Raw genomic sequence first — 20,052 nt, 5'->3', positions numbered from 1 at the left:
CAAAGATGTTCTGTTTCTTTCTTTTTTTTTTTTTTGTTTGATAGTGATGAGAGCAGAACCTTTGAAGGATGAGTTTGATGACACAATTAGAGCCAGCATTGGGTGGGGAAACGTATGCATACGCATGGATATATAATGGATGCACGTGTTCATACACATATGCAAAACAATCAGCCACGTTACTCGGAGAAATGGTTAACCTTTAAGTGAGCTGTTTTATTTATATCAGATATATATCTTAGCGGTAAAAGAAATTTAGATGAGCCTCAGCTGATGCATAGGATCATATATGGACATTGTTATATATCAGCTGGGAACGACATGCATAATTCAGACATAATTCGGTTTCTATCATCACTCTCTCTCTCTCTCTACTTCTCTCTCTTTCGTTAGCCCCATGTGGAGGAGATCTGAAGGCTCCCAGTGGGATCATCCTCTCCCCTGGCTGGCCAGAACTCTATAAGGAGGCCCTTAACTGTGAATGGATCATTGAGGCTCCTCCAGGCTACCCCATCAAGATCATCTTCGACAAGTGAGTCACACAGATAGCAACTGCCTGTCGTGTCACAGTTATTATTTTTTTTTTTTTCTTAGATTTTTGTGGGCTTATTCATCTCTCTACTCAATCTACCACTTCTTAAAGATTTTCATCTCTGTCGCTTCTTGTGGCAATGCAATGGATCTAATGCACATTAACGTACTGTATGGCTGCAGCTACTATGTTTTATTTAGTAAGTGCTCGTAACTATAGAGCCTTTGATTTGATACTCCTCTCACTGAATATACACAGATGCCCTATCAGTTTCTACACACAGTAACATGCACATTCACACAAAGAAATCCAGCCAAAACTGGCTAATATGTAAGTGGAGACGGTCTATCAAAGGGAACTAGAGAGATGGGAGGAAAGGTAATTTGTCCTGATGTTTGAGAGAGAGAAAGAGAGATGATGTCATAGGATCAAACGCTACATTAGCGTTTCACTAAAGCTCATCCTTACAAGCCCATCCCATCCTTGCCCCTGCCTCGATAGCACGCCATGCAAAATAAATACAACATAAGTGTTTGTTGCTCCTTAATTTTTATGTAACATCAATAAAATATCACAGACTGCTTAATATAGTCAACGTAGTTCTGCAACTAAGCAATTTATTCATGGCTTTGAAGATGAAGTGGCTCTGGCAACAAAGATGGGAACAAACAGCAAGTAAGCACACGCAAGACACACTCATGCACACATACATGCCACACAGATGCACTCACCAAAGCATGACGGATATCTCAGGATTTGTCCAAACTCAGTGTCTACAAATTGGAAATGATTTTATTCAGTAAATTCTTCACTGCAGGTAAAAATACAGAACCTTACTGTTTTATCATTAACTGAAAAATGAAGCAAATGTCTTGTTTCCTGTTTTCAGGTTCCGCACGGAAGTCAACTATGATGTCCTTGAAGTGCGTGATGGGCGATTCCCCTCTTCACCTCTGATTGGCAGTTACCAGGGTACCCAGGTTCCCCAGTTCCTCATCAGCACCTCCAACTTCCTGTATCTCCTCTTCTCTACCGACAAGAGCCACTCTGACATCGGCTTCCGCATTCGCTATGAAAGTAAGTGCTTCCAGCATTTTGAAGTTGAACCCAAAGTCAAGCATGAACCCAAAGAGACAGGATAGGAAGGGCCCATTCACCATGGCAAGACAGTAATAGCAATGAATCAACTACAAGCATTCAAACAGCAGCTATAAGTCTGTTTCACAGCACTACTAAACGCTATGGAGCCTTAGCTGGAAATACAATCTTCTCATGAAGCTATTGTCATTACACGTTGTCAACACCTATAAGAACACATACAGTGCCATGCTCAAGATGCACATACCGTCACACATGCCAGTTTACATTTTCAGTCTTGCTAACATTGGTAACATTTTGCATGTTTTCTGTGGGTGAATGTCTACAAAGCTTCAATAATTCACTATGAGTTCTAGTTAGGTAGAACCTATTTGACCTGTTGACCTATGTTTCCTGTTGAAAAGGATGTTATGGAAATCATTTATCAGGATTGCTTTGGGAGCGCAAATTGCTTTTAATCATTAATGGACTTGTCAGAAAGAGCCTAATTAGACTGCAACTAGGTATGTATGTGTCTCTGTGTCTTTGATCTGCATTAACCCCTTTTTAAATTTGTTTGGCTGTAGCGCTGCAGTTACAGTCGGACCACTGCGTGGACCCTGGTATACCTGTCAATGGTCAGCGACACGGCAACGACTTCTACGTTGGCGCTTTGGTGACATTTAGCTGTGACGCAGGGTACACCCTTAGTGACGCGGAGCCTTTAGAATGTGAACCCAATTTTCAGTGGAGCCGTCCCCTGCCCAGCTGTGACGGTAAGTTCCATAATATTCACGTAGGAACGAGTGGACACCTTTTTTCATGAATAAGACTAAACCTACATTTGTTAAATATTGAATGTTTTTAAAGAAACGAACACTTTGCTTCATATTGCTCCGTATTTAAATTGATACGTATTTATGGCTCCTAAAATCCATCGAAGATGAACATTTCTTTCAACAACTCTTTCGACAACTTGGACTTTAGAAGTTTGCTCCACATTTCATCATAAATGTTTTATATGTACGACAGTGAGCTGACCCTTTGATGTTTCCCTTTTTCCTCATCTGTAAATGCTTTTATATTTAAGGACTGTATTGATTTCTACCCACTCTGTAATGATATTGATGATACTACTCTCTCCTTTTTATGTCGTCCTGAAGGGCACCTCTTGTGAAATGCATTTTACAACTTTGTAGACGCACCACAGAGTTTTGGCGTATTTTTTGGGAAATTTGATTTCTGTCTACTTCACCCTCTCCAATTTTGCCTCTCTGTTCTTTTCTCATTCCTTTCCATCATCCGTCTCCTGTGTGTTTCCATTCACCCTGTGCCACCAGCATTGTGCGGAGGTTATATCCAGGGCAACGTCGGCACCATACTGTCACCTGGCTTTCCGGACTTTTACCCACACAACCTCAACTGCACTTGGATTATCGAGACCTCCCATGGCAAAGGTTAGCAGAGAAATTCTGTGTCAACACATGCAGCAGTCAAATTCAATTTCCCTTACAATGTTATTTCCCCCTACCGAGTGGCCTTTTTATTTTGCCGAACAAGCTGTCTCTGTATGACTGGAGTGCTCAGAGGCTGGCCTAGGGCTACAGCGCCACGGGATGACTCTCCAGTCATGTCACCTTTGGTAGAGCTCTCACATCAATTTGACACAAGCTTATTTGCAGATTCTCTCTCTGTGTGGGTGTAATGTATTTGATAATCAGTATGAGAGGGAGTCAGGGAATTGATGCTGTATGCATTGCAACACTTATAATATTGTGTTTCACATAACTTTGTACTGAATAAAAGATTTTGTTGCGTGCCTTTGTCAATTGCAAATTCCAATAGACGTAATTTGTGTTCATGTTCATATGAAAACCGTCAAACACTTTAATGCTACCCACTCAAAGCACTGGCTGTTTCTTTCTCTTATACTCAGGTGTCCAATTCACCTTCCACACGTTCCACCTTGAGAGCCCTCACGACCATTTGTTGGTGACAGAGAATGGGAGTTTCTCTCAGCCCTTGTGGAGATTGACAGGTTCCACGTTGCCGCCGCCTCTCAGCGCAGGCCTGTTTGGAAACTACACGGCTCAGATCCGCTTTCTGTCCGACTTCTCTGTTTCCTATGAGGGATTCAACATCACTTTCTCGGGTGAGGCTGGATTTAGCAATCCACATCACTGAAGGAGAGAAAAGGAGGACAGTTGGAAAGCACTGCTTACAGTGCTGAGCAATGCTCATCATTTACACTGACACCAAGCATTTCGGTAGAGGGTGGGGCTCTGTTGATCAGAGGCTTGTGACTATTTGAGGTAATAAAACAGATATACATAGTGATGGATAATTAAGGAGGAGGCCATCACAAGTATATGTTGTAGTATATGTTCTGGAAATATGGAATGCCATGGATTTGAGTGTCCCTAATGAATTCATTAATATCAAGAGAATTTATTTATTAAAAAAAAAAACAACAAAACAATTATTATAGAGCCCAGGTGGCCAGTAGTTTACCTACTGAGAGCATGATTTCACCTCCTTCTGTTTCACAGTTTGTGTTGATTTGGAACCAGAGTAAAAATATCAATATCTTTCCACTGATTTAACAGTTGTAAGAAGTGACATTTGGGCTTCCTTTTTGTCAGTGGCAACAGCTTTTCTTGATTTTTTTAATGCATTGATCAGTGGAATCCTTAAGACCCACCAACACACCACAGAAAGGATTTCTTTTTATAAACTAAACATATTTAGTTGAGTGTCTTCTGGGTAAACAAGTATTTACCATGATGTTATTCTATCCCTGTTCTTCCAGAGTATGATTTGGAGCCATGTGAGGATCCTGGAATCCCGCTCTACAGCACGAGGAAGGGTCTGCAGTACGAAGTGGGAGACGCCCTCATCTTCTCCTGTTTCCCAGGTTACCGACTAGAGGGTCCAGCGAGGGTGGTGTGCTTAGGGGGCAGGAGGAGGGTATGGAGCTCCCCTCTGCCAAGGTGTGTTGGTAGGTGGTCACATACTTTATTTTGTCTTTTGTCACCCCCTCTTACCCTCAGAATGCTGTGATACCTCAGTAACCCTTTCGCATACACCCACACATTAAGAAATGTACAAATCTGTCAGTCAAGTTGGAAGATGAGGCATTTCCCTTTCAAGTCTCCTCATTATCATCTTTTCATCCACCCACGATTTGTCTCTTTGTTGGATAGCTTCCCAGAAACCAGGCTTTTTGACTTTGTCCAAATTACATAGAGCAGCAGCTCTAACAAGGGTGACATTAAAGAGCTGAAATATGTCAATTATTAATGTTGCATGTTGTTGATGGTTGGGAAACACGACAGGTCAAATTGCAAAGATTTAGGTCAGTGTGTTGATTCCATGATGGGCTGAATGTTTGGAGCTGTGTAAGAGCTTGTAATTGTTAATGTTTTAATACTATTGAAAACAAGTAATTGTCATTTATTAATTACAGATTTCGTCTGTACCCACACCAATAGTATCTGATTTGTTTCTAAATATTTGTTCAGTGTTCAGGCATGTGTGAAGTAGGTCAAGTTGTTTCTTTACCAAAAAAAAAGCACAATATTTTCTGTAGCTTTAAGCTGCTAGTTTTCAGTTTCTTGGTCTTTCTTTGCCTTTAGAAAAAATCCTGCTCTTTGAAGGATGTCAGTGATGACACATTCCACTTCAACTCAATTTCAATTCAGTTTATTTATACAGAGGCAAATCACAACAAACGTCATCTCAAGTAAATTTACATTGTAAAGTTAGAGATGTTATGAAATGATGTTCTGTATAGAATACTGTTGAGATCATTTGTGTACTTCTTACCAAGCAATCCCATCATATCACTTATATCTCACACATATCATCTTAGCTCAATGCATTTATGAAGTTCAGATTATGGCTACATTTGCAGTCATTTAAATTCTGGCAGCTATTTTCCTATAGAAAACTTTGCACCCCTCTTTTTTTTTTTTCTCCTTATCCAGTGTTATTCAGAAAAAGCAATTTTCAGATAGAGCTGAAATTAGTGTTAATCATATTCAGATTGCAGTGTGATTATGATGATGATGTGCCACTCAACATTCAGGTATAGTCAGTGACCACATTCCTCTCCTCACCACCTCTCCCATCTCCCTATGCATGACGGCATGAATAAATACACTCGAGTTTCAAGCATATAGCGATTGACATGTCCTGTGCTCTCTCCAATACCACCACCTCCTCCCTTCCTCTCTCTGTGTCTGTCTGTCTCCACTCCCTCCCTTTTTCTCTAGCTGAATGCGGCTCATCCGTGACAGGCATGCAAGGGGTGCTGCTTTCACCCAACTACCCCGGTTACTATGGTAACAACCATGAGTGCATCTACTCCATCCAGACACAGCCTGGCAAAGGCATCCAGCTACGAGCACGAGACTTCAGACTGGAGGAGGATGACATACTTAAAGTGAGGGGCGGGGGAGAAGATGTACCCTCCCAGTGTGTGTGTGTGTGTGGCCTTGTTAGCATGTTGTCTGTATGTGTGCACTCCTGATGTACTTAAATCAGATGCTTCCCACCCCTTTTTCACCTCTCTCTCTCTCTCTCTTCCAGGTCTTTGATGGCAGTGGTAATAAGGCTCGTCTGCTGGGAGTGTTTACAGGCAGCGAGCTGCTAGATACAACCCTGAACTCTACCTCCAGCTCCATGTGGCTGGAGTTTATCAGCAATGCAGAAAACACCAGTAAAGGCTTTGAACTTCACTTCACCAGTGAGTAACTATCTCCCCCATACACACAAATACCTAGTTTTCTTTACATTCAATGTTTACAATTTTGCATAGTTTGTAAGTGTTTATCTGCAACATATAAATATCATCCGTGCTTTAATTTTTAAAATCCTCCTAATTCTTATACTTTCCCTCTCTCTCTCTCTCTCTCTGCAAGGCTTTGAGCTGGTCAGATGTGAGGATCCAGGGGTTCCTCAATTTGGCTACAAGCGGGAGGACAAAGGTCATTTTGCAGGGAGCACTGTGTCATATAGCTGTGATCCAGGCTATACCCTGAAAGGCCCCGAAGTGCTCACCTGCCTGAGAGGGGAAAGGAGGGCATGGGACAGCCCTCTCCCACTGTGTGTTGGTGAGTCGGATGCTCTGCAGATACAGAATAAATGCTCATCAAGTGTGACCATGTTGTTGCCACACGAAGTGATTTCTTTATTCATATTGCTCTGGGTTATGCCGATTGTGTGTTTTTCAGAACAACATAAATTCTTTCACCCAACTTTATGGAATCATAATTTGTTATTTCAGAGCTAGTAGAAGCTGACATTTACATTTAGTAATTTGAAAGACACTTCACAATCCAAAGTGACTTACAAGCCAGAGACACACATGAGAGGAGCAATTTGTGGTTCAATATCTTGCTCAAGGACACTTTGACATGTGGATTGCAAGAGCCGGAGCTAACGCCTGCGCTACAGCCAACCAACACACAAATTATTATTAATACCAGTGTGAAAAAATAAGGTAAAATGTTATTACTGCATATATGTTACAGTGTCACATTGGATTATTGTGATGATCAGTTAGCAAGTGTGCAACTGTAGCCAAAGAACTTACCTATAATTAACCAAGCTAATAACTTGTATGGAAACTTTTTACTTGAAATTCACTATGACCTGAAGTGTAGTATATGAACATATGGATTTAAGTACTGTCCCTTGTTTCTAATGTCAGCTAATTAATGGGATCTTACATACTAGTGTCATGTAATGTTATTCTCTGCTATCTTGCCTCACAGGAATACATTACAGTGTGTTATTAACTTACCTTAGTGTTACAGTATGCCATGCTACTGCTTGATGTTAATATTTTAGGTTATGTAAAATAGCATTGTGTTGTATAATATTATAATGCAGTATTTATCAGCACTGTCTGGCACAATGATAATCCGAAGCAGTTTCTTTTTTTTTTTTTTTAGCTGAAAAAGATGTCTGACCTACTTCCTTGCCTTAAGAGCATTGTGAATACACTGTAGCAGTGGAGGTTTAGAAAAAGCACTGTGGTTTGTTTTAGCTCTTCTATTTAGGGACATGCATTTGGTTGGTTTCCCGGCACCTTATTCAGTGCTTTATCTCATCACAAATGACTGTGCGGTCTTTAGTTGAGTTGGATTATGTGTGCAAATTATTCCCGTTCACATCTTACATATTTTACTAAACAAGACTTGCCCCATATAAACTGAACCCTTGAACACATAAGCAGGTTTTTAACCCCAGCCAGCCAACTATAGGGAGAACATTTCTCCATAACAGTTAAGCGGTGTCCCCTGTGTGTGATTTTATTTGTTGAGTTCATCTACAGTTTGCCTGTCACATAAATTCAAAACTATTAAACTGTCACACACACACACACACACCACCTATATGGTGTCATGGTAACAAACCCAAAGCAGTTTTTTAGATCTTCTCCTGGGTGACATTTTTGACAGAGTCTCTCTGAAACCAGCCAGAACTCAGTAGGAAAAACAGGCAGAATGGTGTTCTTTGACATCAGCCCAAGGTGATTAGAATAGCATTGCTTGGCTCCCCTTTTCAAGCCAAACTGACAGGTAATTTCATGTCTGGTTATAAACAACATTCAGCATACTGTATATCTCTGAAAATGTTTGTCCTCCCTTGCCTCTTTCGCTGCAGATGATAGCCTAACAGCCAGAGTGAATTTGGGAGCAGATGAGGAGCTGTTTTCTGTTTGTAATGGTGGGATTATTTTCTTACAGCGGGGACACAACAAACACAGAGGAGAAGGGTATAGTGAGCAAAGGAGGAAGGAGAATGAAATTGAGCTAAAAACAGTGGGGGGATTTGAAATGCTGAAGGTCACAGAAGAGGAAAGTTGCAAGGTGAAACCCCTGTGCAACTCTAGATTGAATGAGCGATTTAAAGAGCATTTAATGTTTGTAATTATAGTATTTGTTTTTACGTGCTACAAAACCTTAAAATCCCACATTAAGACATCCATACATGTAAAACCATGAGCCAAAATGGTAGGTGAGCTTGGACGTGACCGCACAGTCCGTGTGACAGTAACCTACTGTTTTTGTTCCTTGTGCAGTTAAAATAGAGCTTGAGGAGATGAGAGAGAAAAAAAATATTTGTATGCATTCATAAGAAAAAGGCATGTGTCAAATGAAAAGTGACATAACCTTTATGCCTGATGTGTATGGAAAGCACTGCACATCCCTGTGTTCAGTGTTTTGTTTCTCTTCATATGTGTCTACTGCATTATGTTAATTCTGTCAGCGCCGTATCTGGGTGCTTCTTTCTCGCCACCCTGTCCTCTGTTTGTGTGTGTCTGCCACTGTTGCTGTGTTTCAGTACAGAGTCTGCTCGTCACAGATGGATTTCATGACCGCCGCCATCGCCATCATCATCAGTACGATTCCTACACTTCCATTTTCCTCCTGTTTGAAGGAGCTATTTTCCTCTCAGTGGAAGGAAAAAACGAGAACACTTTCACCCTCTCTTGTCAGTTGAGATGGCCTCAAAAATGTGAACAAAAACACTTCAAATCTGATCTTGGAGAACCTTTTCTTTTTTTTCCCCCCATCACTTTTTGGATAAGGGTAAGAGGTGGTAATTGAAGGGGGGCTGAAAATTGCCTTAGAGTCACAGAGTGTTTCCGATGGCAATTCATTATTGAGGCTGAAAAAAAGTCCATCTTTCCCACTGTTCTTGACAAAACATTTCCCCCTCTGATTTTAGTTTGTAGTTTCATAGATGTGTTTGTGCTGAAGAGATAGAAATTATGTTGAGTGGGCACTGTGTAACTCAAGAGGGCTTGTTGAACCATAATATGCTACTGCAACCATCATGCTGACTACCACTAGTATGACAATCATATCCATAAGCATGCTTAATTGCATTCTCCTGATGAACAAGGAATTCATCCCAAGTCTGCCACACTCATGGCCTGTTGAGAAGGATCTCCATCATGTGTATGTATTCTGGACACGTGGCATTTTCTGATTCATTTCTGAAAAAGTAAAAAAAAAAATCCTCTTTGAAAGTTCCGCTGAGCTTTCATCCATCCATTATCCCGACTGTTTGTCCTCTCAAGGTTTGCGGGAGTGCTGGAGCCTATCCTGGCTGTCATTGGGTGAGAGGCAGGGGACACCCTGGACAGTTCGCCAGTCTGTCACGATCTAACATACTGTAAAGAGGCAGACAACAATTCACACTCACATTTACACCTATGGGCTATTTACTCATTGGTTAGCCTAACGTGAATGTGTTTGTATGGTGGAAGGAAGCTGGAGTACATGGAGAAAACCCAAGCACACACAAGGAGAACATGCAAACATCACATAGAAAGGAACTGGCTGACTGGCTGGTTTCAAACCCAGGTCCTTCTTCTTGTGAGGTGACAGTGCTAACCATTACACCAGCGTGCCGCCCTCTAAACTTAGATCTCATATATTGAAAACCAAACTAGTCTAACAAAAGCAATAAGATGAGATAATGGTTGAGGCTACTGGAAGTAGGATGAGTAGTTTCTGGTATGTTAATTGTGTTATCCTTGCTGTATCCTTTAATTTATTTGACATTCACAGCATTGATTAGCTTATACTTATTTTACACATGCTCCTACTTATTGTTCACCTTCTTTAATCTCTCCTAATCTTTCTCTTCTGTCTCCTCTTTCCAGCGGAGTGCGGTGGCACCATAAGGGATGAGCCCTCTGGCCGTATCCTGTCTCCAGGCTACCCAGCTCCATATGAGCACAACCTGCACTGCATGTGGACCATTGAGGCCGCCCCTGGAAGCACTATTAGGTCTAAGCAACACCCTTTGTTTCCTTTTCCGTGCTTCCTAGTTTTCTGATTACATTGTTCTTTTCCAGGCTTTCTTTCAATCCGCCACCTTTCAATATACTTGCAATTTACCCCTGCACCCCCTTTTGGCAGTGGTATTCATCACTTTCGCAGGCTGCTGTGTAATCAATCTTCAGTGAGTTGCTGTTGGCCAGTAGTTGAGTTACCACTCTTTGAGGGGAAATGCCACCCCAGAGCCTTTAGGTTTTAAACTACGCCAAAGAAAGTGTTTTAACAGGCTGGTACTGTTGAAAACAACAAAGTTTTGGGTTGGATTAGTTAGTTAGTTAAATTAGTTTACTATTTTGAAATTCTAGCCTCAGAAGCAAGTAGTTTTGTCCCTTGTGACGTCAGATTCAAAAGTGAAACCTGGGAGAAACCTGCGCCATTATACTTGACATTGCAGCCAGATGGTGAGCAGTGCAGGAGATTTGGAATGTGCTTTAAACACTAATTATACCTCTGAAGTAGTGGAGTTTGAAACATAATTTCTTTCTGTTATTCAGCTAAAGTAATATTCAGCAACCCATATCTGTGCTAAAGTTTGCCTAAAAACCTCTGGCTACATTTAAAAAAAAGATGGTTTCTATAAAAACGTAGACACAAACCTACCATTCTACACTAGACAATTTTTGGTGTATGAAATTATTGAAATTATTACAGATACAGATATTCTTTCTTTCTATCATATGTACATTTATGCTTGCCTTTCATTTTCAACTCAAGTGCTAGCACTTATTTACTGTTATATACAGCATGTATCCATAACTTCTCCACCTATTTTGATGTTCTGGTATTTTCAAGCAACTCCTTATAGAGGGTCAAGTATACAGTGGTACAGTGGTACAACTCCTGGGGGTTTCCCAGATGATTCCAGGACTGAGGGATGATATAGCTTATTGAGTGTCTTTGTGGACTGCCCCAGGATATTGCTCCCTAGTGATATGTTTTATTCATACTTACATTCATTTATTTTATTCAGTGGAAACATAATAGCACATTAATGCATGTATGCAGATGTTTGTTTGTGGGTGTGCTCCTTACTGTGGGTTTTAGAGGGGATAACAGAGATGTTCGTCCATACCAGCAGCCTTATTTTACCAGTGTTATGTGTTCTGCGTGAATTTCAGCTTATACAAATGACCAGATATTTATGGATTTTAATTGTCCCATAATGAAGCTACTCCCTACACCCTACACCTACACAGAGGTGAGGGAGTAGGGAATAATCTTGCCAAACCCCCTGATATCATTCATTTTCTTTTCATTTTATATACTGTATACTTGTGTGTGTGTGTGTGTGTGTGTAAGATAATGCAAAGCTTTGCTAAATTCTTTAAACCAAAGCGCTGTATCATAAATGCATGCAGTACTTTTTTTTAAGATGAAGAATGCCTTTTGCATTTGCAAAATAGCAAATAGCCTCGTTGTATTAGTATTTATTCTGTGTCCATTAAGCTACTTAACACTGCAGTCATGTTAAGACCAGGGGAAGTCATTCACTGCACTGAAATGAATAGCCATTAATCCACAAGCGCAGATCAGCCAACATGTGTTAGCTATATGCAGAACGTTAATGCTGTTTATGTGCTGCTAGGAAGTAGTAATGTAAACTAATGTAGTAATATTATAAGCCTACATAGGTTCAGGGAACAGTCTTCCCATTAAATACAGTACTGTCAAATTCACAAGTACTGAACATGTGTGTATGAAGGAGCACATGGAAAAGGAAGAGAACACAATAGATGCTTTAAGTGGAAGGGGTGTAATCTCTCTTCTCAGAAATCAGGTTAACTTTTCAGAGATTGCATACCCACCATAGTGCAACATATATAACATTGCAAAGCTCAAAGCAGTGAAATGCCGTATTACTTTCAGACTACATATATGTAGTTTTTTTGTTCACTGTACCATAACATGCACATTCTTTGAACATTTCTACATGACTGTCTGCATGTATTATTTGTGTTCACATGTTGTCTCTTAGCTGCACATCTGACATTTGTAGGTCCCTCGTGATTGCTAGTTTAGGTTCATTAGCACCTTCACTACGCTCCTGGTCCCTGACATTTCTCTGCAAGGTATGCTGCATATCCATGCCTTTGATCCTACCCACTCAATTCATTATTGAGAAGAATTTGCAATGCATTAGCCCCGGGATTCCTTGTATATCAAATGATGCAGCTGAAGGTAGCACACTAATCAAACTGTACTGAATCTGTGACAGACCAGGACGTATGCCGAGCGACAGCAGACATCGAAAATGCCTATGAACTGATTTGCCAGGTCTTATTGATGGTAAGAGAGTATAGGTGGGAGGCAGATAGTGAAATACAGACATAAAGAGATAATAACAAGATAAAAGGAATTGCAATGTTAAAGGAGGCAATGAGCCATTTTACTGATGAAACATTTAGTGGTTACTGCAACAGAAATCAAATGAGGGATCTAGGCCACACGGTAGACTGAAAATTAGAGTCATAAGTTTTCATCAAAAAGACAGACTATTTAATAAGGCACATGCCACTATACTGTTTGTTTTAAAATATACAAAACTATCAGTTGTGAATGTTGTACATTTACATTTAGGTCTTTTTATGTGCAAATCATCAATCTTTTAATAAGACACTCATTGTAGGGTCTGATTATGTTTTCTGTTTACAAATCACGGCATTTGTCTTCAGATAAAGCCGTCATTACTGTCTGTGCTGTTGAGAAGAATATGACAAAATGCTGTTTTATTCTAAATGTTCGCTTAAAAATTTTCTGTAAAATAACACAGTTTACATACCATCTCTTTATACATACATATAATAAATATGGCTTTAAGGAACCATACACTGAATATTGCTTTTCCGATGCAATGCATCCCTCATTTGTCATGCTCCATCACAGAAATAGTTCCATCAGTCTGAAATGAATATGCACATATCTTTCAATATCCAGTTCAATCCAAAATATAGTTTAATATATTATGTAATACTAGTTTGTTCTTGTGGGTTTCATCCTGCTGAAACCCAATTTAAGATTGAGACGATTAAAGATAAAGAGGCTTATTCTACAGGGAAGTTATGCTGGTTGTCTGTGCTTTGCATTTGGGGTATTTTCAACATAAGAAATTTGGGTTTAGGTCATTTTAAATAACAGTTTTATTATAAACAAAGAACTGAGATTGTGATGGTCGAAGATGGAGGGTTGAAGGATAGATGTGAGAAATGGATGTTGCTCGTAAATGAGAGGATGCGCGAGTGCACTGGTTTTTGTTTGACCTCTGCTTTTATCTGTCTTATTCATTTCACAATTTCACACATTGTCCTGCCCGAAAATAATTGTAGATTTCTTTAATCTGTACGGTAAAAGCTGCTTACACCCTGTTACATCATGCGTCTCACAGTACGTGAACTGGACCGAGATTGCAGTGGCCGCAGCGTGGCTTTTCATGTTATGAAGACCATGCAGCATTTGTCTGTTGTGCTTTGTCTCGTTTAACACCCATGGTATGGGTGTGTCTGAACTTTGATATATCATCCCATCGGGACAGTCCCACAGCGGCCACATACACACATGCTGATGATGAGGTTAGCTCTCGGGGTGACATCGCTTTTACATACTAAATCTCAGCTAGTTGTGCGAAAGTAGGCAGTTGCGAGCATATGTTTGCTCAGTATATTTTTCTCTTCCTCATTCCCTCGTACCCCACACCCCCACATACTTACTTATTTATCATCTTCATGCACACATGCACCTACTCTGAAGACTCCCCACAGGACTTGTGATTGCAGCTCCTCTGTTTTGTATTCATATGAGAGAGTCTCAGCACTACGTATTTCTCTCTCTGTTTCCCTCATATGAATACAAAATAGTTAAAGCAGAATCAAAAGAGACCTGAGAAATCTCTTCCATCTCCTTGCGGCGATTCCTCTGACACTTGATTGAACTATTTTATCTTGTTAAGATGAGGAGGGGGGGGGGACGCAAGTGTAAAGAAGAGCCCCCAGCTGTAGACTTCAGAACATGCTGTCCTATGATTTCACAAAACGTTAACTGCACACTGACACCCATATTTCCTTTTCCTTAGTGAGGCATATGGTAATTCTGCTTCTTTAAACCTGTTGTGTCCACCCCTGTCTCTTACAGTCCTAAAGGTTGCATTTGAACATCCGCTTTAAGCACGAGTATAGATCCATCATGTAATCAGAACTTCATTTTTATGCTTGCTCACATCCTCAATGCCAAATCAACATACAGGTGCGTGCATGCTGTACATATGAAAATCAGTAGTCAATGCAGGAAGACACGTTACACATATTAGAAAACAGATTTATTTTAGTTTTTTTTTTTTTGTGATGGCACATGCTAACAAACACATCCTATCTCGTGTCTAGAGTATGAGGAGGTGGGGGATATAAGTCAAATGATTGTAGTACCTGACTGCCTAGGGTGCTTAGATGACAGGGATGGAGGCCTTTGAACATAGTCATGTTGATATTGGGGATTTATAGATTACTACTGCATCTCTCAACAGGGTGGAATTACATGATTATAATTTAAAATAATTTGTATGGTCAGTTGATTAAAACTGTCATGTGATTATTCATTATTCACACATTTAACTAGGAATATGACATACGGTTTTACTTGTATTATAAGCATGTGTAGAGTTAGAGGAAGTTGACAAAGTAGATAGGATTTACAGTACAGATGTCTGCAATGTATTTACGACTAGTCAAATCTATAATCAAAGATATCCACAACAACATTTTGACTACTCACAATTCCAGTTAAAAAATATACAATAATATACAGATTGACTATCATAAATTTGTTTTTCTATTCAAGTCAATGAGCCATTTATTTTGACTGGTCAAAATGGAATATTTTCAATTACACTTTTGATCACTCAGATATACATTGCAGTTGTAATGTAAACTCTTTCAGTCCAAGATATGCTAAATCAGCACAATGGCATTGATGACATCATTTCTGATATATAAAGAAATTATAACTAGTAAAAACGTGAGTGTAGATATCAGAAATTGTCCTTACTGGTCAAAACGCAGTTGCAGATAACTTGAATTTTAATTTTGCCTATTCGCCTTATCATTTTAACTAGTCAAAATGCAATTTCAGATATCTTAAATGTGATCATGGATGTTTAGTTTAAAACTCGTTAATATTAAAACGGCTGCCATACGAGCACGGCTTGTTGACACTGTCTCAGTACTAGTGTCTTTGCTAACATCAGCAAAAATGTGCTTCGCCTGAAGATTGTAATTCATACTTGCCGTTTTTTTTTGGTGGGAGTACAGTTCATCATCAACTCATCATTCGTTAATTCTTTATTTAACAGTTCTTTGTCCGGTGAACTTTTTACGCAGTTCCCACCATCATTTTAATTATCAGCGCCGTAAGAGAAAATGGCTGGTTATAACTTCTGATCCCTGAAGGAGTGGAACAATCTACAACGTATTGTACGGGATATCACACTCGCATGTCCGGGCCAAAGACAACACTAGTCGCACCAGAAAAGGCAACCTGTACAAATGTGCAGCACCACCAACACATGCACTGTAAACCATGATCAGGCACTCTTAAATTTATGTGTGAAAGTTGGAAGCGTGACGTGTTTACTTTACAGGAATGAGATTAATGTGAACACTACATGCACCCATCTCTGTTCTTGCATCTGTTCCCCAGTTGTTCATGCTTATGCATGAGTGTGTAATCCAGCATTCCCTTTAAATACCACACTATCAGTGTATGTTTGCGTGGATGTGTACAGGTGCGCAGGTCTGCGTCAGTCTGTTTTATCTGCACTTCTTCCACAAGCATTGCAGGACTTGTCAAGTGGGTTATGTACAGTATCCACATGCACAGTGCATTTTTGAGTAGCCTCTGGCTGCTGCTCGCACATCAGACAGTATGGGGATCGGAGTCTGACACCAATTATGCAGAAACGATGGGAACTTGTTGCTAAACCCGACATTTCACTGGGTTGCTGTTTCTCCTCTGCATCATCTGTAGCTCAAGGCTCTGTGTGCGGGTACATGTGTAAAGGGATGAGAATACTAAAAGCACATAAAGCACCGTGATTTCCCCTGGATGACTGGGACAGAGGTTGCAACACAAATTGTTGAATTTGAAATTGTATTTTTTTAAAAAGTGACTACTGGACAGACTTATAATAAGCTTGGGGACAAAATAATAGAATAAACAGATTCAAAGATTACTGTCTTATAAAAACCGAACTTAAGTACTTGGTGGGTGTTTTTATAAACACTGGAATCCTTTGGGACAAAATAGTTGACAGTAAATTTTCAGAATAAAATTGTTGATATTAACAATACTGTAACTCAATCAACTACAGCTTTTAAAAAATTTACCTTAAGGTCATATTTTCCAATTTTGTGTCAGCATTTCTCAGCTGCAGCATGATGATGTAAATGGTTTTTCCGCTCTGTGTTTATACTCATCTGGGCTATTGAAGCATCTCAGTATCTCTGTAACATGCGTGCTAGACATTACATCATCTCTCTAGAGCTTTTGAAGCAACATTAGAAAGCATTTTCCTTTTGCTCTTACAGATTTGAAGAAACAAAAGCTGTGTTGTTGTGATAAAAGTGTGTGTGTATGTGTGTGTGTTTGTTTGTGTAGCATGTTGAGAAGAATTCAGTCCAACACAATTTGAAGCTTTTCCTATTGAGTCCCTCGTCATCTCATTGCTCTCCACAAAATGTTCTTATTTTGACGTCCAAAAAAGTCATAGTTGCAAATAAAACCAGCCGACATAATAGATCCTGTTTTTATTATTTAAGACTTTCAGAATAAAGTCGCTGAGAGAATACTGTCCTTTATATCGAGCAGTCACTAGTCTCTCATTTGTTCTAAACTACCGCTCTCTATCCATTCACTCCTGCTGCGCTTGTCCAAAACGCATACTTACACATCGTCACACGCAAAGCTGCGAGCGACATTTTATCCTGAATCCGCTGCACTGACGCTAATGCTACCTACTCACCGAAACATACACGTACACAGCTACAGTGCATTTCACATCTAGTGGACCACCAGCTGGCTGACAGCTGTCTAAGCCAAAGTGAAGTGTAGATATTTTGACAGCATCATCTTTCTGATGTCTAGACTGAAACTATTAAATGCAGTGGCAGATGTATCTGCTTGACTGACAATGTGGAACATACCGTACACTCTGGATCTGGCGTCTGTGTTTCACTTTCAGATGTGATTTCCGTTCCACTTACCCTAACTGTCTTCTTGTCTTTTGTGTCTCCTTATTGTCCTTATTATTAAAAAAAATTACAAGAACATAATGGAACCTCTGTGGAAACATGGAGGCTGGAGAAGATTTGCCCAATCCCCAGCATGAGAAAAAGTTGACATTCCCCCAAATTTACGCAGCCCCATAGTTATGTGATGAAACAATTGCAGCCTAAATGTTTCCTTTGATTAAAGCACTTAATGGAAAAGCTGTGAGATACTAGCTTCTGCTACAATTACCTTCCATTAAAAGGACCTAAGGGCTGTTTAAACAAAATGTATATGGTAATATTAAACTTTAAAATTTTTAAAGGAGTAATTAAACAGATTTTATCAGACTTTCTGTGAGGAAAGGTGGTCCCATCACTTCACAACCCATCCTGTCAAGGTCCAGACTCCTACCCCAAAAGGTTTTTTGTTTGGTAATGCAGTCACATTTCAAAATTATAAAATGAAAAGCCTAAATATGATGTCTTCTGTCTTGCTACGTATTAATTAATTCTCAACGATGCATATTATCATAAAGACCTATATAAAATCCATATCCTTTGTTAAACTGCAGTAGCCTGTAAGATGAGTATGACGGATAAAAATACTTAATAACTAGAAAAGGCAATCGCTGAAGAAATTACGCAGGAGAGCTGTTCTGTTGCCGAAAAGATGCTGATATCTTAGAAGCTGCAGAATATGTTATTGTTAGTTCTTGGACAGAGAAAGTAGTGAGAAAAGAAGTTAAAAAGAAGTTAAAATAAAAATAAGAAAGCAGATACTAAGTTGAAACAAAAGAGACATGGTTTTATTGTGAAAACAGTACTCATATTTTGACATGTGTGCATTTGTCAGTGTGAAATAATTAACATTCAAATAGCAGAGAAGAGGTTCATAAGGAACCAAAGCAAATAAAAAAATGCAGAAATTTAGAGTCATGTTTAGGCATGAGGGGGTGAAGACAAAAATAATGCATTAGATAATACATTCTGTTAGTGAACAGACATACACGCATACATGCACAGACACCTTATGAAAGGTAAATGTGACTGTTAAAAAATGAACTAACTGTGAAAAAGGACAGTTTTATTTTGAAAAACATTTTTACAAATATCATTTAATTGGTGAAAGTGAAACAGAATAGAATACTGTGAAATAGTAGATATCACGGTGTTAGTTGGACAGTATGAATTAGTCATTCAGGTTGTTTTTTTTTAAATGCGGGAATTTGATTTAGCTTTTATTTACCTTATTGACTGTAGCAGTGCAGCATTACGGCCTGTGCTTGTAAGGACAAGGACAAAGAAACACGTATTTCTTTGAGTATCCACTAATCTTTGAGCACTATGTCATGTTTCTACTTTACTCGGTACTGAACAAGCCGGTTATTTACTGCCATGTATCTTGTCTTTTCCATTAACAGTCTACATTTCCTGGTTTTCCACACCGAGGAGGTCCACGATGTGCTACGGATCTGGGACGGGCCTCAGGATGGCGGGGTCCTGTTGCGGGAGCTGACGGGTTCGGCACTGCCTCCAGACGCCCACAGCACCTTTAACACTATCACCCTCCAGTTCACTACAGACTTCTTCACTAGCAAACAGGGCTTCGCTCTGCAGTTCTCTGGTGAGGAGGAAAGATCGTGTGAGGGGGGGGAGGGCGGTGAAGAAAAATTTAAATGAGAAAACAGGTTGGGTGGTAACTGGATGGACGGTAGAAGAAGGCACACTTCACTATTCAGCAGGTTTAGCTGTGAACTATGACAATATTATCCCCCTTTCATTTCACCTCCTTCTGCATCCTCAGTTTCTACTGCAACCTCCTGCAATGACCCAGGCATGCCTACTAATGGGACCCGCAGCGGCGACAGCAGGGAGCCTGGGGATCATGTGGTGTTCCACTGTGATCCTGGTTACGTCCTGCAGGGGACCAACAGAATCACCTGCACTGAGATCAATGGTCGCTTCTTCTGGCAGCCAGACCCTCCTACATGCACAGGTGCTCTATTAACACAGCATGTAGTCGTTACTGATGGCTAATGATGCTACATGAATGGTCAGAACTAGGGTGAATGATGTTCCTAACCAGTAAAGAACAAAGAGGACAGCAAAACAAAGCAAAGGTTATCTCACAAACTGTATCATGATGCCTGATCCAGTCTACCATGTAACCTCTCATGTTGGTCTGACTTTTGTCAAACAGGTAGACAGTACAGATTCCTAACTTGATTACTTAACTGACTCCGTAAGTGAATCTTAAGTGGCAAACCCAATTGCAGTGTTCCCGAGACGTTTCCTGGAGTCAGCAGACAGAGAGATGTGATTATCCTTC

The 20,052-nt window shown here is 40.0% G+C and overlaps 1 protein-coding gene across 1 annotated transcript in view; it reads left to right on the top strand.

Moving 5' to 3' along the window:
- csmd2 (CUB and Sushi multiple domains 2) overlaps positions 1-20,052 on the top strand; it is a 192,584-nt gene that overhangs the window by 109,262 nt on the left and 63,270 nt on the right. Inside the window, exons 17-28 of the mRNA XM_026348691.1 lie at positions 394-532; positions 1,422-1,609; positions 2,197-2,385; positions 2,950-3,066; positions 3,546-3,761; positions 4,419-4,607; positions 5,884-6,053; positions 6,200-6,356; positions 6,532-6,723; positions 10,293-10,419; positions 19,145-19,347; positions 19,528-19,719. Of these exons, the coding sequence (XP_026204476.1) occupies positions 394-532; positions 1,422-1,609; positions 2,197-2,385; positions 2,950-3,066; positions 3,546-3,761; positions 4,419-4,607; positions 5,884-6,053; positions 6,200-6,356; positions 6,532-6,723; positions 10,293-10,419; positions 19,145-19,347; positions 19,528-19,719 (2,079 nt within the window). The remainder of the gene's footprint in view (positions 1-393; positions 533-1,421; positions 1,610-2,196; positions 2,386-2,949; positions 3,067-3,545; positions 3,762-4,418; positions 4,608-5,883; positions 6,054-6,199; positions 6,357-6,531; positions 6,724-10,292; positions 10,420-19,144; positions 19,348-19,527; positions 19,720-20,052) is intronic.

The sequence above is a fragment of the Anabas testudineus genome, chromosome 11, assembly GCF_900324465.2.
Source record: "Anabas testudineus chromosome 11, fAnaTes1.2, whole genome shotgun sequence".
Taxonomy (NCBI): Eukaryota; Metazoa; Chordata; class Actinopteri; order Anabantiformes; family Anabantidae; genus Anabas; species Anabas testudineus.
This window is presented reverse-complemented; position numbering and strand designations above follow the sequence as displayed.